General features: G+C 39.3%; 1 protein-coding gene across 6 annotated transcripts in view; it reads left to right on the forward strand.

Moving 5' to 3' along the window:
- Positions 1-22,268, forward strand: part of SETX (senataxin) — a 30,134-nt gene extending 7,866 nt beyond the window's left edge. For all 6 annotated transcript variants that reach the window (XM_064468691.1, XM_064468694.1, XM_064468693.1 and 3 more), the window contains 18 exons: positions 1,270-1,360; positions 2,227-6,798; positions 7,652-7,751; positions 8,260-8,436; positions 9,091-9,320; positions 9,822-9,989; positions 10,533-10,689; positions 11,580-11,681; positions 12,170-12,285; positions 12,959-13,030; positions 13,901-14,050; positions 14,574-14,681; positions 15,568-15,755; positions 16,122-16,214; positions 16,835-16,999; positions 17,468-17,566; positions 19,985-20,072; positions 21,160-22,268. In XM_064468691.1, the coding sequence (XP_064324761.1) occupies positions 1,270-1,360; positions 2,227-6,798; positions 7,652-7,751; positions 8,260-8,436; positions 9,091-9,320; positions 9,822-9,989; positions 10,533-10,689; positions 11,580-11,681; positions 12,170-12,285; positions 12,959-13,030; positions 13,901-14,050; positions 14,574-14,681; positions 15,568-15,755; positions 16,122-16,214; positions 16,835-16,999; positions 17,468-17,566; positions 19,985-20,072; positions 21,160-21,942 (7,459 nt within the window). In that variant the 3' untranslated portion in view covers positions 21,943-22,268. The remainder of the gene's footprint in view (positions 1-1,269; positions 1,361-2,226; positions 6,799-7,651; positions 7,752-8,259; positions 8,437-9,090; positions 9,321-9,821; positions 9,990-10,532; positions 10,690-11,579; positions 11,682-12,169; positions 12,286-12,958; positions 13,031-13,900; positions 14,051-14,573; positions 14,682-15,567; positions 15,756-16,121; positions 16,215-16,834; positions 17,000-17,467; positions 17,567-19,984; positions 20,073-21,159) is intronic.

A 22,268-nucleotide genomic window follows, 5' to 3' on the forward strand; every position in this document is an offset into this window, starting at 1 on the left:
TCGCTTGTTTTTGACTACTGTGATGTCTGTTAACTGTTTGCTTATTTAGTGCTACAACCAACTTGCACTTAAGTTTAATTGCCGTGTCTGACACTCTTAGTAAAATTCTGGTAATTCCAGATTTTTCAGTGGATGACAGTTTTAGATTTTATTGTAGTTCCAGATGACAACTGATTTGGGTTTACTTTCAGCTTGTGTTAAGTCTTAAGTATTTCTGAAGATTAGATTTACTTAATGGTACCGTATGGTCTTAAAAGTTTTATTCCTTTTCTGAATGTATTCCCTTCAGGGAAGGTAATAAAGTGAGAATCACGGAACTGGCCTCTAATAGCTTGGATGACATAGTGAACTGCTGAAAGGAAATGCTTTAAAACACAGAGCAGGCATCAGATACTCTTTTGAAAGGTTTTGTCTTCGTATATCTTTTGAATCACTTCTGAGTGACGGTATTGGCAGTATTGAACAAAGTTAGTTAGGTGAAGTGCTTGTTCAGTGCAGAAGTGGTTGGTTAGTAGGAAGCTGGGGTTAGCTAGGAAGTCTAGAAAAAGCTTCCATGGGAACAGAATTTCGTTACGTAAACTTGAACTCCATCTTGTGGCATGCTGTCCCTTTTAAGGATTTTTTTATAAGAATCCAGGTCCCGAGACTTTAGGAACACCACCTATTTTTGAAAACTGAAACTGTGTCTAATTTTAAAAGGTTGGTGGAAGATAGTACCTGGATAACCATACCAGTTGTTTACTGTTTTCCTGTGATATTTTTTTAATCAACTTTGAGCAACAGTGTCTTAAATGTTCAGTATTTTTATACACACAGAGTCTATAATGTTAGAGATAAATATGTATGGAATGTTAGATAGCTGAGGAAGTACTATTAAAGAAGATTTTCTTCAGTTAAGTTATTTGAGTGTAGTGTTCAAATACTTGCATACAAAGTTTAGGAGTACGTAGCCATGACTGAGCTGCATTTATGCATAGAAAATTGAATTCTTCTGGGTGTTTGTTCTAGGTAGTCAAATCCATGACTTAGTAGACAGCTCTTTTTCCTGAGGCAGTTGCTTCCCGCGCCTCTTAGAAGCAGGAGAGAACAAGCTTTACAATTTCAAATATGATACCTTTTCATAGGTATGTTTTATCACTGACAAGTTCTAATAGTCACATGGTCAGTACCTGAAAAGTGAAATCTGTGTCAGGCCAGTTGGCTTTCTTATAGTTTAAGTTTGTTGTGTGGAGTCTATAATGATTTGGTTTTTGTTTTTTTTTTTTTAAGGACAAAATCTGAACCCGAGTCAGACTACAATGATGACATGGTTACTTGCAGTCAGATTGTGTATAATTTTAACACAGAAAAGCCTCAAAAGGTATTTAAAAATGTTTTATTTCCCTGTTCTTTGAATTCTGATCACTCAATGACACTGTCAATTTAAACCATCTACAAAATACAGAGGGGAAGATACTCTGTTTCTACTAGTACTGTTGTAAAGAAAAAAAAAAAATGTCACTATTGTGTGCCTTAAATAGCAGCCAGTCTGGTCACTTCTTGTTTACCTGGTACTTTCAGGCTCTAAGAGCAAAGAAGAATGTGTTTGTCAGTTAGGCAGAGAGGGTATTAAAGAATTGGTATGAAGATTGAAACAAACATTGGTACCTCAATGAAAACTCTGAATTCAATTTAAAAGAAAAGTTTCTGATTGAGTTCTTGAATATTGAGAACGAAAAAGTAAAATACTAGACTAATACATTGAGCGTGGAGTAACGAGGTATGCCTTGATGTACTTTCAAATGTTAGACCGTGCTCCAAAATGGCACCATTTTTTGTCTTGTAAAGTGGAAGAAACATTTGTGTGTTCTCTTGATGCTGGGGCATTGTATTGATGAAATGTCTTTTAAAGGCCTAAAATATATATTTTATTATCTGAGGTTAAATTATGCCAGCATATCATCGTTGTTGGAGGGTTTCACAGTGATTTTTTTAAAGGAAGTACTACTTTACACTTATTTCATAGGTTACATTTTAGGAAATGAGTTCCTTATACCTATGTTAGTTTGGTCTTTGTTTTTTGCAATTTTTTGATTTCTATTTTGACTTATTAGGATATAAGTTAAGCTATTATTGAATTAAGGTATATTTGAGAGAAAGTAACCTTTATTGCTAGAAAAAAACCTGGCAGATTGAACTGTGCAGATGTGCATAATGGGGATGATGTGAGGTGAATTTATTTTTCAGGATACCGGATGGAAAAGTGCCATTTGTCCAGACTACTGCCCCAACATGTATGAAGATATGCAAACACTGGCTAATGTGCTTCAGTCTGATATTGGCAGAGATATGCGTGTCCATCACAGCACATTTCTGTGGTTCATCCCTTTTGTTCACTCACTTATGGATCTTAAGGACTTGGGTGTAGCATATATAGGAGAGGTCATTCACTACCTTTGCTCAGAAATCAAAGATACTCTCAATGAAAAAATCCAGCAATGTGACAAAATCTCAGAATTTTTTCTCCTGATCTTGGTGTCCATTATTGAACTACACAAAAATAAAAAGTGCCTGCATTTGCTATGGATTAGCTCTGGAAAATGGGTGGAAGCAGTGGTGAGATGTGCTAAGCTTCCAGCTATAGCATTTACACAGAGCACTGAAAAAGCATCTGGACACTCTGTGAGAGGTTCATCAGCAGTATCTTTACAAGCTTCTAACTCTGTGCAGCACGCCTGCGTGCAGTTGATACGTAGCCTTCTTAGAGAAGGCTATCAAATTGGGCAGCATGCTCTTTGCAAGCAATACCTAGACAAACTCAATCTTCTTCTGCGAGGAAATGTATCTCTAGGTTGGCAGCTGAACGTCCAGGAAACCCAGGAATTAAAAATGTGTTTGAAGCAAGTTATGAGAAGTATAAAGGGCAAAGCATTGAATACCCCTGTGCCTGCAGGAAACAATGCAAACTCTACAACTTTGCCTACCGTTTGTGTAAAGCAAGAGAAGAGCGCACATGGTGATGAATGCAAGATGAGTGCACCTGGCAGAGATTACGTTTGTTCACCATTCCCTGTCATATCAAAGGAAGGTACAGATGAAGACTGGCAAGAGAACCCCTTCCCTAGAAGAAAGAGTGCCTGGGAAGAGGAATGTAGCGATGCTTCTAAAAGTTCAAGATCTTGGACTTCCACAGAAAGCCCTTTGATAAATATTAAAAAGGAATTTAATGACTTGACAACTCAGGAATTTGTCTGCCCGCAGGACTCTTTGGCAACAAAAGTATGTGGGAAAGTTCAGGAAAATAGGAACACTGAACCTTTGGCATGGAAATGCGATATGGACAATCAGTGCTTTAATTCAAGTACCCAGCATTCAAATTTCAGAAGAGGCGGGGAGTTGGAAAACAAATGGGAAGCAGGACCCATAACACCAATGCAGCTGGCTGCTCAAACTCGTATTGGTTCTCCAGAACATGGTTACAGCTCAGATGTAAAGGAAGGCAGTGTGTCTCCCATTTCTTCTTCAAAGTATAAAGTAGATGTGGATAGACTCGCAGATTTGAAAAACAAGTTACGGAAGACTGAATGGACCTCGAAAGTATTGCAGCCAACAAACCCATGTGACTTGAAAAACTGCAGTTTAGCCACAAGTGCTTCAAAAGCAGAGGTAGAGCAGCCTAGGTTTTGCACTGATTATCTGTGTACAAGCAAAGATTGTCATAAACATCAGGGAGCGGATACTGTGTGTGAAAATGAAATCTCTGTTGATACTCCACATTCAAGGAGTTATGAAGGTACGCTGAAGAAAAGTGTCCACAGTGTGTTTCAATCCAGACTGGTCCCCACTAAACAGGCATCAAAAGAAATGCCTCTAGATTGCTCTAGCTCCTCTAATGATGAACCTGGTATGCAGGAAAAGGAAGGTGACTGTATTTTGCTTTCAGGGTTTAGTGACACCTTACTGAAAAAAGTATCCACTGATGAAAAATCAAGTTTTTTGTTGAAGTCTGTGTTTAAGAAAGAGACTGACATGCAAACTTCAGACTGGGAACAGCCCAATTTAAATGACTTGGTTAAAGAGGACTGTAAAGGTCAAACTTCAAAGACATTTTGTATGGATAAAACTTCAGCAACTGGTCGTGTTCCATCTAGCCCTGAAAACAACAGGGATATATCTAACCCTGTTTCTCAGATCAGGCCCCTGTCAATGAAGTGTGAATCAAGTGACAGGTTGTTTGAATTTTCAGAGTATTTCAAGAGAGGAAACAGTTCAGTGGTGAAGAAAGAGGAGGATTGTGTGAAGATGGTTTCTGAAGATAATGTTTTGACAGACTCCCAGGTTGATAGAGAACTCAGTAAATTGTCTTTAGCTGCGTATGCCAAAAGTGTCAATTTTCCATTTGATTCAAGCCAAGAAAGCTCAATACATCATAATATATGTGATATTAAAAGGAAAGTGAAAGGTGCTGTAAGATCTTCCAATGATGGCCAAAGTACCAAGTCTTCCAGTGATGCCAGTTGCCATGGCCATCAAATCATTATACTTTCAGACTCTTCTGATGAAGAAAAAGATGTGCCTGACAAGGAGGAAACAAAAAAAAAGAATGAAAATGTGTGTTCTGAAGAGCAGCCTTCAACTTCCAGCTGCATTTCTAATAGTAATACCAAAACAGAATCAAAGGGGCCAAGCTCTCCCATGTCACTGGAAGACTCGGAGTCTCAGTACTTTGAATTTGAAACGGAAGGTTATGTCTTTTCGGTTTGGCAAGACACTCAAGAGTATAGTATGGAAAAAACTCAAGAGTATAAACAAGGCTGTGTTTCAACGTCGGTTGATAGTAGTAATTCTTTGGATTTACTGAATGATGAAACAAATGAATGGGGTTATGATCTGGATTACATAAGTGATGATACCGTGGAAGAAGCAGCAAACTTGGTAGAAAAGCAGACAGAAAATATTTCTGATCAGAAGGAAGCTGCTAATACAAAAGTAGTAACTAATTCAACATTGCAAGAATCTGTTAGTAAGGACAATGCAAAAGATCAACTGGAGAATTTTGCAGACAAAGATACTGTTGCTAGAGACTTCACCCTGGACTCAAAATCGACTGAACCCAGAGCATCTACATCTAACATCTCATTAGCTTCAAAGCTGGCCTTTAAGAAAAATAGTGTGAGCCCACGGAAGAACATAGCAAAATCTAAGGTAGCAAGAACTATTCAAAGAAGTCCTAAAAAACCTGCTGTTCTTAAAATAGCACAAAATAAAAAACTACTTCAAAGCATGTCAAAAAATTCTCAACCTGGCAGGTCAATGCCTGCTGTGGTTCCTCCAAGGAAAGTTCGGCAGTGTCCTGCACCAGCATCGACCGTAGAAAAACTTGGTCTGAAGAAGGCACCCCGCAAAGCGTTTGAATTATCCCAGCGCTCTTTAGACAGCGTAGCTGAATTGCGCAGCCATGGCAAAGCTGCAGGGAGAGTTGGAGTTCCACAGAAACGGAAGACTCTACAAATTGCTCCTCAGAGCTTGTCTGTAAAACATAATAAAAAATTGCTAGCCTGCCAAGACCTTCAGTTTTTAAGGCAGACAAGACCCAGAAAAAGTGTCAGAGTGAAAAATCCTGCAGGAAGTGCTGAGAGTAGAAACAAAAAAGGTAGTGAAATGGGTGCAAAATCTATGAAACAAAAGCCTAAAAGTTTTGAACAGGCATCTGTTGAAAACCAAAGAGAGAAGAAAAGGGAGGAGACTCTGTGTCCTGCTGCCAGTGAGAGAGAATTTGAAAGCCTCTCTGTGGAGGAGGAGGCAAGTGTCTCTAAAATGCCTAGTTCTTCAGACTCCAACAGAAAACCAGAGGATAACAGTATGATGGTTCCTCCTGTACCTATGGATTCAAGTCCCTCTTCTGCTGTGCTTGTTGGCAGTGACAACGGTGACCCTTCAGGAGAAGGTTGCGTTGTCCAGCCTGAGAGTGGAAAGACAACTTCAGAAGAAAACGGGTGTAAACCCAGTGAAAACAGTGAAGATGATGATGATCTATTTTTAACTCAGTTAGATCCTGTGGATATGGAATTATGTTCTGAGGAGGAAAGTTTTCAAGATACTACTACAGCTAGTAAAAAACCAGAGGAAATGGATACTGCTGAAGGCCTTCAGCAGAATGAATCCTTGACTGTTGTGAAATGTAAGTACAAAGATTGCATGGAAAAAGTGGAAAACTCGGGAGAGTACTGTAGTAAGCATTCAGCCACCAGCTCAGAAGCAGATCACTTGTTTGCCAAACCTCTTCTGCCACCTTCTAAAACAAGAAAGCCTTCCACTACCAAAATTTTCAGCTCAACAAGCTCTTCACGGAATGCAGCCTTCAGCAAGGATCTCGAAGACGTTAAGAAGCTACCACCACCTTCAAAAAGCAAAGTGAATGCAGCAAAACCGGTGGTCATCAGGCCACCAAATGCAAAGCCTGTACCAACAGGAAATCAGACATGCAGGCGTCCAAGTTTAAGTAATGTACCTCAGCCCCATACTGCTAATAATGTTCTCCAGTCAAAAGACAGGCAGAATGACAATGCTTCAAATATTTCCAGAAGACCTGCCCAAGAAGCTTATTCTTCCTTTCTTGGTGGTCAGCAGCGTGATCATAGTATTTTTGTTAATGCAGTCCTGAAGTGGACTTACGAAATGTTTGCAAACTTCAGCCAGTTTGGACCTCCAAGGAATCTCCTGCAGTCTGTAGTAGCCTCTGTTCCTGTCCAATTTCAGGGATATAATGACTATTTTAATACATTTTTCCCCTTGATGATGCTAAATGCCTTTGAAACAGTAAGTAGCTATCCGCTTCTTGGTTTGTTTTCATCAACCCTAGTAAATTTTACCAGAGACTGAAACTGATTTAAGCCCTCTGTTTGCCTTCTGAAAATGTTCAGATACAGTTCTGAATAGAGGAATGATTTGGGGGAAATAATCTAGACATTTATGTTTGAGATTGGGGTCTGTGAGTGTTATTCACCTCAGTGAAGCTTTTTTTTCCCTTGGGCACGCATCCACAAGAGCACGATAAAGGAGGTGTCTCCTCTCTCTTTATAACATATAAAGCTTAAAATAGAAATCTTTAAGAAACTGAGGCCTTTCAATGGCAGTGCCTGTGAAAAGAGGATAAGAACATAATGTTTTGATTTACGCCGAGAATGTATGTGAGAGGGTAGTAATTTGAGACGTATTTATTTTTTCCAAACAGCATAACATTAATAGTTTAATAGTGAGAAAAGGCAGTGTCCCTTCAGTTAAAGTCTATATGCTTTCAAGTTAATAATTTCATCGCTTCTTCCATAAGGTAGAAAATGAAGTGAATACCAGGATAATACTGGTATTTTAAGGTGAAAATGCAGTTGGAGAACCCACATTTGTTTTGAAGAGCTTTGTAAGAAAGTACATTAGATGGGGCGTGGGTGGGGAGGAAGCGCTTTCGTTTGCCCAGTGTGTGTTGATAAGTAATGAGTATGCATGTATTAAAAAAATGAGATGGGTAAGACTCTTCGATCTTGAACTTGACAGTCTGTTCACTTTCTTTTACTTCTGCTTAGCATGTTTGCCCTTTGAGTCATGATGAGTTATTCTTCTGATACACTAAACCCTTCAAAGTATTTTTATTTAGCTTTTACTTTCCAACATGTAGCTGGCACAAGAGTGGATAGAAAACCAGAGAATCAGAGAGAAGAGTTACTACTTCTGCTTGCAGAACTTCTGTGCTGATTTGAATGCAGCAGATTTTACAGGTAAGAGGTTGGGTTTTTTTAGAAAACCCTCTTATTTTCTAGTAGACAACATCTTATAATGAGCTAGCACTTAGAGGTAGAAAATATTTTTTTATTTGCTTTAAATACAGAAAGGATCTTGAATTTGCTATTTTATAGAATGCATATCACAGAAGTCCGTATTTTGCAGGGAATTTGTGCCTTAACTGTTCAGTACAAAAATGTTATTTAACTGCTGTTGGAATACATTCCATCTCACTCATTTGGGACTTTGTTTCAGCTGCTTTTGGTAAATAAAATAGTCCTTGACTTGCTCTGTTTTTATACAGTGCTATGTTCAGCCTTAAGAATGCAGAATGGAGTTAAAACTCTTCGTAGTCTTTTGCTCTAGCTTTTAGTAGCTTTAAAAGTTAACAGATGGGTATTACTGATGTATATGCAATATATTAATCATAGTACTTCTGTAGTCAGAAAGTAATTGTAACCATTTTCCTTTTAATGTTCTAATTTTAAAATGTATTTTGGGTAGCTCATTTTCAAGAAAGTGATTTGGCAAGGCAGCTTCATCCAAAGGAGGATGACTTAATCTTTTTGGTGGTCCAAAAGAAAAAAGACTCCTTTAGGGAAGAAAGCGAGATGGAGAACCCTGTAGTGAAGCATGTTGGTCTTGTGACAAGATTTTCTCGTGCATCTGGCTGTTTAACTAGTAAGTAAATGGGGCTGAAATAAAAATTAGATTATTCTTGGTACCGTAAAATGCTTCTTAATAGCTGGCTGTTGATAGTTGTAATATACCGCTTACTTCAGAGAAAATGGGATTGTTTTTCCACTGTAGCATGTCTATTCCATGCTAGAAACTTTGTAAAAAGCCAGGAACTGAAGCTGCAGACCTGCTTTCCTCACATTTTTATAGGGAATTCCTTCAATACAGATGTTAATAATCTGTGCAAGAACAGAAACTAATGAGGAGTAAGTGCTCTGCGTACAGCTGTAGGGATGCATTGCTGTGAACTTCAGTGGTCCCACTGACTAGAGTTTTCACTATCTTCTGGAAGCGATGTTGTGAATTACCAGGATTACTAAGTACCAAGGTTACTGCTGCGTGATTAAAACAGTGACCTTGGTTGTTTTACAGAGCACTGAGGTTGGTTTTTTTTGTTTGTTTTGGGGTGTGGGGTTTTTTTTTGGCGGGGGTGGGGAGGGGCAGGCGTTTGAGATTTTTTGCAAGAATTGGTTATTAGCTCCCTAGTAGAGGGCAGCACCTGGTTCTGGTGAGTTGAGTGACCTGTTTGAATATTTGAATTAACAACTTGTGGTTTTCTCTTTTTTTTCCTTCTTTCTCCCCCACCTCTTTTAATAGGACAAAAGGAGCAGCATACCGTCTGCCATCTGACTGTGCAAACTCGAGGCAATTTGTCATTCTTCATAAATAAGCAAGTGAAGTGTGTGGTGGTCGGCTCCCTGGTGACCACACACCGAACATTCAAAGGTCTACTACTATTGAGCAGGAGTCCCCTGGCTAAACCCATCATAAATCCAAGCTACAATGACTTCTGTCCCAGACATTTGCCTGTGACTTCAGAAAGTGCTGTAAGTCCTGCAGCTAGAAGTGGTGGTTAGGGATGACAAAGTGGGCATTTGGATCTTATGAGTTTTGCAAAACTCATTTTGCATGTTGATCAAGTGCAGAGAGACAAATTTCAAAAGCACTGAGGCACCGTGCTTTTCAGAGCTGGTTGATTGGGTGGATAGAGAGGGGTCTGAATTTGCTCAGGTGTTTGCTCTATTGACATAGATAGTAGTAGTGCATTTTAAGCAGGTTTCAGTTTCTTTTTCGTTACTGGAGAGGTGCTTGTTCAGGAAATAAGGCATATGGTAAAGGTGTGTAGAGTAAACGAAACTTTCATTAGAGCTTTTGAGTCAGGATTGGGTTTGCATCTAGAGCAAACCCAGAGGCAAGAGCTTCCATGCCCTTCAAGTTTGAAAGTCATAGCTAGAGGGATGGGCGACATTCTGAAAATATCTAAAATGAACATGGAAGGTTTGAGCAACCTTAAGTAATTCATTATTTTTTCCTGTCTGGTCCTTCAGGCATCAGATATGAACGAATACAATGACGATCAAAAGAGAGCCATTGAGACAGCTTATGCCATGGTAAAGCAACACCCAGGGCTTCCCAAGATCTGCCTCATCCATGGACCACCTGGAACAGGGAAATCAAAAACTATTGTTGGACTTCTGTCTCGAGTTTTGAGAGAAGTAAGTGAATGTGATGTGATAGTCACGTGCTGGTGTGTGGTTTCCCAGTGGAAGTCAATGACAGCTTAAACTAAATGGAAGTGTAGTATTGGTAATTACTGGGGGTGTCATTCATTATTCTGTACTGTATAGGGTGTAAAGGTGGAAGTAATACCTTTGGGGCATCTTGGAAAACACTTATTTTATGGAACTTTAAAATCAAGAGCACATGCACAATCGGTAGCATAAACACCCGTTACATTAAAAAAACCTTAATTTTTTGATGTATTAAATAATATTATTTGGCCTGTACCTTTAATGGTTTTCCTATTAGCATCCAGTAGATTTGTCAAGTGCATAACTGTTGAAGGGATTTTATGCAAATAGTATTAATACAATTGACTTCTTGTTACTCAGTGTAAGGCACACCTCAAGAGATACTCGAGGGCAATAGTCCCCATACTCTGCATGCTTATTAAGATGAGCGTACAGTCTGGCTTTTAAATCACAAATGAAAACAATCTAAAAAAAGCCTGTTTTGGTTTATTGTTAATTAATCTACAGAACACTAGGAATGAGAAAGCAACTCAAAAAACAAATTCCAAGATCAAGCCAAACCGTTTTCTAGTTTGTGCACCATCAAATGCTGCTGTTGATGAACTCATGAAAAAGATCATCATTGCATTTAAGGAAAAATGCCAAAACAGACAAGAGCCTCTGGGTATGGTTTATTTTAAAATTCTGTTTATGTGTTAAATAGACAAAACCTTGAAGGAGAAACTGGAACAGTTGATTACATACAATACTTATACGCTACTCTAAGCAGCTTTTTTCTCTTGCACGACATGACTGGTACATCCTCATACTATTATTAATTTTAATGTGCTTTTCTAAAAGGTGTATTATGTTTTTTTTCTTGAATAAATTACACTTTTTCTTTATACAGACATTGACCCTTTCCTCATAGCAATAGTTTCAGTTCTCCAGTTTTTAAGTACTCCTTAAATATTTGAACACAGGACTATTACCTTGATTTTGAATAAAATTGAACTGTGCTGATCATGCTAAACAAAGTAGTGAAAATTTTGTGTCAGAGCTGCTTAGGCGTGCCCTGCCCCCCCCCCCCCCCCCCAGTAGTTTGTGACTAATACAACTAATACAAAGTAGATTAATTCTGAACAAGGCATCTAGTCTGTGGTGGGAGAAGAAAAAAAATCTGCATTGTAACCAAATACTAATTTGGTATTGACTTACCAGCTGTGTTACTGATGGTACTCAGTAATTTTGTAACTTAGGAATTCTGTAAGTTTTAGATAAAGAAGCCTGAGAATAAGAGGTCGTTCTGTTAGTTCAAACTAACATTCTTAAGTGTTAGCCTCTGCTAAAACATAGGCAGCATCTTTTGTTTTAGAGCTTGGAATTACTGAATTTTTAGTAGCTGTTTTTAGTTAGATAAGTACAAGTAAATTGTTACAAACCCCTGAAAAGCAGAAAAGGAAAAAACTTTGGTTTTGATATCCATGATGTTTAAATTTATTTTTTTCTCTCATACCAAAGTGCAGAGATGGTTGGAGCAATCTGAAAGTATTTTGACTCTGATTTTGTAAACAGGAAATTGTGGTGATATCAAATTAGTGCGACTTGGTGCCGAAAAAGCAATCAACAGTGAAGTCCGGGGATTTAGCCTGGATAAGCAAGTTGAACATAGAATGAGTAAGTAACATGCAAATCAGACTTTTCTTCAGTCCTCTTTAAGAGCTTGATGGTGATTTACATGTGGGGCTATGTGTCCTGTAAGAAGGAAGATCTGGTAATAGATTTGTCTGCAACTGCTTTATAGGCATTGTTTTTCTCAGTATTAGTGGGAAAGTGGCAGCTTACATGAGGCCTAAAATCCAAGCAAAACCAAAGAAATAAGCAAAGATGACTGCTTGTTTGTTTTTTGTTTTAAATATAAAAAAATGCATGTAAAGCCATATTTCTAAGCAGTGGCGGCTGTGCAGCAATTGAGAGCTACAATTGGAGCTAAGTCTCATTATCTTCATTTTATAAGATAAGATCTCAGTTAAAAAAGGGAAAATGCAACAAAAAATGAGTTTGCCCATTTGTTCTTAATAACTTGTGGTGCATGACTGGAAGCAAGTGTTATTGTAACATAGTTTTTCTATTCCTCCCGTAAGATTTCCTTTGTTTCGTTGCAGAACGAAAGCCAGCTGACTATGACCAGGATATTCAGAAGAAAAAAGCAGCTCTGGATCAACAGCTGGACATGCTGTCTCGTCAGCGAGCCATGCACAGATGTGAGAAGAGGGAGATAGTAAGATAATAGTATTTTTAATTCTGGTTGGGATTTTTTTTGTATTCCTAACTGAATCCAAGGAGTAGAGAACTCTTAATGCTGTCTCTGAGCAATAACTGTCTCTTCACCTGCTTTTTCAACTAATGGAAATGTTAGTTAGCACCGTGAAAGGGAATGGGAAACTACATCAGGAAATCTTTTTTCTGTTTATACTGGTGTTTTCAGCAGGTCAGACATGCCACTTCTTGCTCTCTAGTGTTCAGTAGTCTTCATTTGGTTCTATTACTAGTATAACCATATTTATAAAACCTAATGATTTAACTCGTGTACTTCAGAGCTCTGTTTAACTGAAAGCAGGAAGATACCTTGCAATCTGAGATGTGTGGATATGTGTTGCACTTGAAGTTTTCCATTTTTGTCTAAAAATTTGGCATTTGTGCTCAAATTACAGATTTCTGATGGTAAACCACATTCCCAGGTTGCACAGAAATGTGTAGTATTGTGCATGGAAAGTCTAAATATGTTGACCATTTCTAAGAAACCGATCAGCTTTTTCAGACATGTTTGCAATTAAAAGACAGTCTGAACAAGTCTAAATGTTTAGGAAGTTAATTAGGTTATGGGAAGAAAAGAGGTATGTGTGTGAGTTAAATATCTGATATTTAGGTGGTTTCTTCCCCCCGCTGTCTAGAGTCAAAAGTTAGATGATGAAATTGGCAGACTTTCAAAGGAGAGACAACAGCTTGCTTCTCAACTAAAGGAGGTAGGAACTTCTTATCTTCGGGGCAGCTCTTTAATAAATGTCAGCTAATTATTCATATACTTGGTATCCTTTAACTGTGGTGGAGGTTTGGTTTTCATGCGGCTGGGAGTATTTATAAAGTAGTAGGTAAATAGATGAAGATCATAAGCTGAGTAAGTTAAGGACGGCCTGGTGTGACATTCAAGCGTACTCTGGCTGCACATTGCTAAAAAAAAACCAACCCAACTGGATGGGAATATTCACTCTTAGAGTTAATTTTAAACAAGATGTATATTTAGCAAAGAATGTAATAGAAACATGCATGTCCTCATGCTCTAGGATGTATCTCCATCACTACTTTTATGCCCCTTACAATCCTACTGGGTCTTGAGATACTTTTAAATGTTTCTAAGTAAAGCAACAGCTGGAAGATATTTTTTTTTTGTGTGTGTGTGTGGAAAAAGGTAGGTTTGAAAGTGGGAACAGGCATTGATAGCAAGACCAGTAATTAAGGCTGGGTAGCCCAAACTGCGAGATGAATGAAGGTTCATCTTCCAACAAACATGCTGACTCTTAATGGTCGTGGAAGCTTGGAGTCACAAACGTGATGGCAAACTAAACTTCGCTCACGGTTACTGTGTCTAGACTGCATAGCTGTAGAGATAAAGGAATACTTGTTTCCAGTTTGCCACCTCAAAGGTGGTGTAATTTGAAGTAACACTTGAGTTAAGCCAATTTTTAACTTTCATTTATGATAATGGAGATAGTTTCGTTGGGATGATGCATTATGCGTGATCAGTTTGGGAGTTAGAATTGTCCAGGCAGTTAGAAATTGCTTTAAGATGGTTCAAGAAAACTAAGAGGAGACATGATGTCCTGTTGTACTTGTAGGTTCGGGGGCACTCTCAGAAAGTACAGGCAGATATCATCTTGGAGTCCGACATCATCTGCTGCACGCTGAGCACAAGTGGAGGCGGTCTGCTTGAATCCACTTTTTGGCGGCAAGGACTCGATCCTTTCAGCTGTGTCATTGTGGATGAGGTCAGTAAAGCTGTTCAGAGCTACAGCATGTCCCGTCTCTAAAGGTCTGCCTTGTCCTCTGCCTAAGCTACCTGTGATTCTTTGGTTGCTGGTATAATATATTGCGGGTTGACTGCCCCATCCTCACCTTTTAACTGATAACCAGCCTGTCCTGCTGTGTAGAGCTATACAGAGACAAAGAATAACTTCTAATTGCTTCTTTTTCTAACTTGTTTGGTGGTTTAATGGTAGATGGCTTTTACTTGACAATAATGGTTAAAGTGTGTTTCTTGCTGTAGAGATTTGCAGATGGTTGGGTTATATTTGTATCTGTTTGGAGAGCTCTACATATTTAATAAAAGAAATATCTGTTTGGAGTTTTTTATTAGGGAAAATCCTCTTTCACTTTTTAAAAATATTTTTTCTCAGAAGACTTAAAAAGCATTTCTGAGTTATTCTGGCTCTGTTACAGGAAATTTAATATACTTCCCTCCACTCCCTTGCTTACAACTTCTACTTTTTGTCCTGTTTGCATATACAAAAGGCAGGGCAGTCCTGTGAGGTTGAAGCACTGATTCCACTGATCCATCGCTGTAATAAACTTGTCCTTGTTGGAGATCCCAGGCAGCTCCCTCCTACTGTAAAATCAGTAGTAAGTGTTCAAACTGTATTTTTTCATGCTATATAGTGGTTGTAGTCTAAGAACAGTATCTATAGAAAACATGTATAAAAGGAAAAAACCTCTTCAATGTCAGATCATGCTGTGTATCAGATAATAACTTTTGCCGTGCCAAGTTCATTCTCTCTTATGTGGAGACCATATCAATACTGCCTTCAGATGTGTGAATGAAGCTAATGCAGATGTGTGAGTGCAACCTCTGTAGACGTCCCAGGCGTAGCTTGGAACTGATTTCCTGCACCATTAAGAATAGCTATGGCAGCACAAACTTCAGGGCAAGTCAGTGCTTGGTTTGCGATAGACGTTGTGTTGTGGCGTGCTCTGTTCTTTCATTGCGTGAGCTGCAGTCAATGTCACGTTCCTTAAGGACTAACTGTATGGGGGACTTCCTCACCCTACAGATGTGTTGTAAGGGTGAACACAGAGAAGCGCTTTCTTGTATCCAACAGTAAGGAGCACTGTTTTAAACATCTGATATAGAAAGGAGGAAAACCAGACTGGCTTCGCTAGAAGGGTAAATTGTCTGGAGGCTGTGTGCTTGTTTAATGAGATCCCACCTGGAAGATCTTGCTCTTCCTTATTGTTGATATTTTTAAAATTCTGCTACGTTGTGACTCTCAAAGGAAAGTTGCCCCGCTGAAGGCTATGCTGACAAAAATTTAGATTTATGCAGGTGATCTTCACTGAAATAATAAGACTAACACAAACAGAAAGTTGAAGTGCAAGTAGTTGTTACTTTGTCAGTGATTTAGAAGTTTAAAAGAAAATACCAAATAGTTTTAAGTCTAAAAGGCAAATTCCTGTCGTTAATTTGGGACCTAATTCTCCAGAAGTCAGTCTCATGTTTTCCCTCTGGCAGAAAGCTCAGGAATATGGCTACGATCAGTCCTTGATGGCACGCCTGCACAGACACCTGGAAGAACAAGTGCAGAAGAATGTTTTACGAAGCCTGCCAGTTGTGCAGCTGACTGTGCAGTACAGGATGCACCCTGACATCTGCCTCTTCCCATCCAATTATGTTTATGGCAGGACTCTAAAAACTGACAAGTGAGTAGCTCTCTGTTCTGTTCTGTGCAAGGGGTATTTCACATAAACCTTTACATACCAGGATATTCTTCTCAGTCTAAAAATTCTTGAGGTTGTGGGGAGGGGAAGATGCTTAATGGGGGAAAACTTGCATTTCATTTGTTTTTAATGCTAGCCGTGCTACATTACTTAACTAGATCACTTAAAATTGAGCATACTTACTGCCGTTCTCGGGCCTCAGTATATGCAGGTACAAGTGGAAATTAAGGATTCTGGGGGAGGGAAAGCTGAAAGTTGCTTGTATTTGATAATGATGGTGTAAATAAATGAAGAAGCAGTTCTTAGAATTTCTGTATGGTTGCCTAGTGATAAAAATGTTATTTACAGAGCAACAGAGGAGAACAGATGTTCTTCAGAGTGGCCATTCCAGCCCTACCTTATTTTTGATGTAGGAGATGGTCATGAGGAGCGAGACAATGAGTAAGTCCTGCATTCTTCTCTGCCAAATTTTCTATTTGCTGAGAATTAATTACCTGCAGAAGAGTTGTCTTTTGTCTTCTGTTGTGCCCAATATGCATTAAGTAGCCAGAACCGCATTTCTAACTTGAATTGATTTAATTTTACGAAGAACTTGTTTACTAAAAGCAGGTGTTAAATGTTTGCTTTATTTTTTTTAATCTGAAACTGGTTTTGGTCCTGGTTTGGCTATCTGCTAGATGCTTGAGAATGTCTACAGTTTCTGCTAACTCTAGTAACAGTTGCTGAGTTCTTGATGTATTTTTTTATCAGTGACTCTCCTTTCACAGCTGCATGGTGCTGTAGTGCCAGAAGGTGGCAGGCTCAGTCCTCCCTTCTGCCTATTCCGTAAGGAAAGCAAAGCTATGTAGTATTAAGGGAATGTGAAATGCAGCCTTTTCACTTCTATTAGTCCCCCCATCGGGGCCTGCTTGCAAAGTTCTTTGAGCCTCCATGTGAGGGAGGCTGCAGAAGCTCAAGGTGGGGGCTTTGACTCACAATCACACTATAAATTGGGATCAAGTGTTGATTTTGGAAGAGCTGTCAAATGTATTTCTGTAATGTTTCCATTCTGTCTTGTTCAGCTCCTTTAGTAATCCTCAGGAAGTGAAGCTGGTGATGGAATTAATTAGAACAATTAAAGAAAAAAGGAAGGATCTGGGTATTCGTCGCATTGGAATAATTACCCCTTACAGCGCACAGAAAAAGAAAATTCAAGAACAACTGGACAGAGTGTTTAAGAATAACAGGTAAAGAAACCATGAGTTTTCAAATGGGACTTGGCTCTTGCATGTTACTCCTTTTGTTTATCCTCTCAAAATAATGGCAAAAACAAGTTTTTTCTGTACTACTAAAATCTCTACTTAGTTATGTGTTTAAAGGGGACACGCAAGCCTTTTGCTTAAAACAGGCATGGCCTCTTTGTACCATTTCTTAGTTATTACTTGTATACATGCTTTGATTATATTCTTGTTCCGAATAAAGCTGATTTAAAAAAAACCCCAAAATTCCCAGCTACATAGACCTGAACAGCTTTCCAACAACGATGCTGGCCTTGGAAAACCAAATTTATCTTTAGGTTCATACGCTGAAGCAGAAATTTACCCTGGGTTATTCTGACAGCTGATCATTAAGAGTGATTAGGCTATTTGCATGAGCGTATTGCTTAAAAATTCAACTAACATAATTTAACAGCTTGCTAATTCTTTCTTCCACAGCCCAGGAGAAGTGGACACAGTGGATGCGTTCCAGGGGCGAGAGAAAGACTGCATCATAGTGACGTGTGTCCGGGCAAACAGCACTAAAGGGTCGATTGGGTATGTTTCTCTTCAGTGATTAGCAAATCCTATTTCCAATGACGCTCCAGGTATAGTCATTATATTTTTTAATATGACCAGTAAGAAAGTTGTTAGAGAGCAAGTCATTACCACCAGCAAATTAAAGGGTATCTTACTGCATGAATTAATGTTACTGGTTTGAGATCTCTGAACAAAAGGGATACGGAGATGTTTGTTGTGTTCTGTGTTGCATCCTGATGAATTTGCACGGCTGCCTTAGCCTGTCACTGTTTTGTCAGGATTGGCCTTGGGAACTTGGCTCTTTGCATTAATATTGTAGCAGTTGTTTTCTTGTAGCTTTTGATATATATATATTGTAACTTTCTGAATGCTGCTTTCTTAAAAGCAAATCCATTTTCCGTGACTGTTGCTCTCCTATTAATATAGCATTCTGTCTGTAAAGTACTTTTAACGAGTAATATACATTGCTAGGAGTGTGATGCAGATGAGCTGGATCTTTGATTTTTAGGGGAATGTGCTTGTCTCTTGAGGCAGGAGGAGCTTTAGAGGAAGTCTTGACTCAAGTGTGCAGATTTGACTATTTTATATGAGTTTTTCATATGTGAAAGAAGGAACTAGATACTGGGTGTGCAGCTTACCCGCAGGCTGCTACAGCAATTGTTGATTTGTTTCTTTAACTTAAATGATCATTTTATTTTAAAAAATGGTAGTGGAAATATGCCTTGTTATAGTTCGTTGGCTTTTAAGTTAAACTATGGGAAGTGTTTGCATAAGCAAAAACCTTTGTTTCCATATAGCAGGTTTCACTAAGCTACTTATGTTTCTTGATACTAATTTTCTAACTGCTACATGGAGGGCTTTTGATTGTGCTGTTCCATGCTACTTTGGGAAGAGAAAGAATCCAAATCCTACAGTAAACAGCAATGGTGCTTTTTGGCAACTTCTGAATCTAGTTGATTGAGGTTGGAAGTGGAAGGCAGCTAGAACTTGCCAGTTCTTTTGGCTGACACGGGACTTAGCCTCTGTCTGTTCTTTTGGAACAAAACTTTCCAGCTTTCTGTAGTGAAGGTTTATATATTAAAGCTTTGGCAGTGCAATGCCTTAGAAGCTGTACATACTCATGAGTTGGACATCTCTGTTTCAGGGTCGGGTGTCATTGGCAAGGTGTGATGGGAAAGTTTGCATCACCCTTACCTATGATCTTGTATCTGAGCAAAATATTTTGGTCTCCAAGGTTGCTAGTCCAGCATTAAATTTACTGTGAAAGTAACTTGTGAAGGAAGGAGATCACTCTCCCAGAACTGATGACGGATTTTATTCTTTTCCTGAGAAAATAATAATCTTGTCTTCAGTTTTAAAAGATGTTAGGAATATTTAATAGTCTTTCAAGATTCCTCCTTTTTTGTCCCCCAAGACCTAGAGAACTATGATATTTGTGCTGTTGGATCCACTCCCCCGGTCTGCTTCCTGCCTCTCTCTTTTCCTGCACTGCCCAGATTTTTCTGGGGTGGCTCTTGGGCTTTTGCAATTTTACTGCAGGGGTTATGAATTTGCTGAAGAGCAGGTCTCAGTGCCATGACCACAGTACCAGGCATGGCACTGGTTCTGTTGGACCTGTTCAAAGGAAGTTGTACAGAGACCTGACTTGGTATTGCAAACTTTGTTGACACAGAATAAGTTGTGCATTTTGTGGGTTTTTTCATTAGAGAAAAAATCATTTATATTAGTTTCACAAACTGTTTTTGGAGTTTTGGTAAATAAGCCCTAACAGAAATCAACCTTTAAGAATACACTATGCATTTGTTTGTTTATGTTTCAATACCTTGGTTTGTGATCCCACAAAAACAGACTAGACAGTCTGATGTTTGCACTATGAAAATTTTCTTCTGCAAGAGTATACTTTTCGCTCTTGGAGGATGACGAAGCAAAAGTCTTCCTTCGTGTGCTCCCAGTGCAGGTCACCTTTAAAATAATATATTCCTGTCCAGCGTTCACTATTTCAGTAGGAAATTTTCCCATTAATCATGCCAAATATTATTAATCTATTTTAGTTCAAGTCAAAAAGAAGCTTAAAGTCTTGATAGGTGAAGTGAGGTTGATGTCTTCTTGTACTTTGAGGAACATTTAAGGAAGCAGCGGTTGGCATTAAGAGGGGATTTGCTCTAAGAAAGGAAACATCAATGGCAAGAGCTGGAGAGAACTGGAATTCCCTGCAAGGAATCAGAGTGGTGAAAGAAAGAAAACCCATGCAAGGGCCTTCATGTAAGGCAGGGCTGCTGCAGTGGCATCGGGGACTGGGTCATGAACTGCCGCCTTCTTTGTAACTGCTTCTGTTTTCTTTGTTTCACTGAAATTTTAATATTATTTATCTTTCTCTTAACACTTAAACCTTGTGGAAGTAATAGTCTAGGAGCTTAGTTTTGTCTTGTCACCTAGGTTTCTGGCAAGTCTTCAGCGTCTGAACGTTACAATTACCCGAGCCAGATTCAGCCTCTTCATCCTTGGAAGACTGAAAACACTCATGGTACGTACAGTGTTAATCAAATGATCATCTGTGATCCAACCTTTTAGGTCAAGTCAGGGTTGGGGAAGCAAAAAACATCCTGAGAGCGTGCCAGTCTATGAAAGGGGATGCTTTTCTAGTGTATTGTTAAATTAGTACAATCCAGGCCTCTGAAGGGTTCTCTTTGAAAACTTGGGCTGTAACTGTCATACAAGCTTTAAATGAACAAAACTATTTTCCTTGCTTCTGAGAAGTTAGAAATTACTCTTAAAATATTTTTACTAACTAAAGTATAACACAGTCCTTTACAATTTAAGTGAGGGGTAGCAAAAAAAACTTATTTCTACTGGTAAGATAGGATGATGGCGGCAGCAATGCTTTCCTGCTTGATCCTTACTGTTGCTCCAGCTATTGCAGTTGTCGCTGGATACATGAGCAAGGAAAATGATTTTTTTTTAAAAAAAAACAAACCCAAAACAAACAAACAACAAACCCCAAAACAAAACAACAAAAAACAAACCCCAGACCACCCCAAAGCAATCCCCTGATCCTCGCATTATTGTGTTACACTACTTAGTGTAGTTGTGTGGTTTCTAAGGGTACTCTTTGCTTGTACTCTTCGAAACGGGTGTTTCTGAAACCAAACTACATATCTGGGGGACTGTAAAGGCCCACTGAATGTGTAGGGCGTGCTCTTGAATAGACTTAATGCCTTACAGTACTTGATTTCTATTATTTTTCCAAGGGAGGGGGTGTTAGCTAAACCACTAGAGGGCATTAAAGTCACGTTCCTCTCTCACTCTGTGAGAGCACTCTTCTGGCCTTCATAAATATAGAAATTGTCATTTCAAGTAGTAGCTCACTGATGGTTCAAAGTACCTTCCCTGTGTTACAGCAGCCAGAGTGCCTATTGCTGTTGTGCAAGTGAAACATAAGATTCTTCCATTCCAGAAGGAACATAACAGTGGTTTCCATGACAGTTGTGTCAGGTACCTTGATTAAAGAGGTGGTGCATCCTCTGACACCTCTGTCCATTTGGGTCCATTTCTTCCTGATAATTGTTTTATTTTGGGTGGTGGTGGTGGTGTCTTTTTTTCTTCTTTTGCAGGAAAATAAAGACTGGAATGAATTGATTCAGGATGCTCAGAAAAGAGGTGCCATTATCAAGACATCAGAAAAAAACTACAGGAAAGATGCTGTTAAGATTTTGAAGCTCAAGCCAATAGTACCACCCCCAGTCAAAGTAGGGGCAAACACATCTCCTCTGTTGCAGGGTGGTTCTTCCAGTAGCAGGAGGGTTGAGCTTGCAAGTCCACGGGAGGCCAGCAGCCCACGGGAACTCACTGCTGGTGCTGGCCATGCAGCGCCACAGGGAAGCAGAGGGCCCCAGCAGCCACAGGGTGCTCAGGCTGCAGACTCCAGGAGAGGCAGTGCCTCCGCACCCATGGAGGCTGCAGCGCTCCCTGACAAAGAGAAACCGCGCGATCCAAGGCTGGCAAGTATGGCTAGTAGGACTGAAGCAAAAGGGAAGGAGCAGGCCTCCAAAGACAGCAGTCGGTCAGCCCAGAGCAATCAGGGATCAACGTCAAAGCAAGGCCTCAACGTGTCCTCAGCTGCTAGGGGTCAGATTTCCAGAACAGAAGCTTCTAAGAAGCCCCAGCAAACAACAGGACAATGCGACCTGCCTTCCATGTCGCGTTATGCAGCTCCGCACGAGGGTGACTGGAGAGCTTCTGTGTTGAAAAGCAGTTCAAAAGCCCACAGGGAAGGAGGTCATAGTAATAGCAGTAAGTGGAACAAAGACCATCGTGTTTTAACGAGGAGAACATCAGAGGAATCACCAGAGAACACAGAATCAAATGGTGCCAAGCGAAGAAAGACCTCTTACTGACTCCAGTGTGGGCTCATTACTGAAAATCTATTCCCAGATTTCTGTCTAGCAAGGGATTATATTTTAAATTATTTAGTACACCTGGAACTCCCTTGTATTGATATCACTGCTATCAGTAGATATTTCTTTTTCCCATCCTGTCCCTAACTGTAAAGGGGACTTTATAACTGACGGTTGATAGCTTTGAGCTTTTGAAAAGAGAAGTCAGGTAGCTGTATCACTGGGAAGAGCAGTGAATTTTGTCATCTAGAAGTTAATGTTGTAAATGTTTAACATGTATATTTGTACAGTATACAGAATTATTTTAAGATTTAATTTGGCAAGCA

The sequence above is a fragment of the Phalacrocorax carbo genome, chromosome 18, assembly GCF_963921805.1.
Source record: "Phalacrocorax carbo chromosome 18, bPhaCar2.1, whole genome shotgun sequence".
NCBI classification, from domain to species: Eukaryota; Metazoa; Chordata; class Aves; order Suliformes; family Phalacrocoracidae; genus Phalacrocorax; species Phalacrocorax carbo.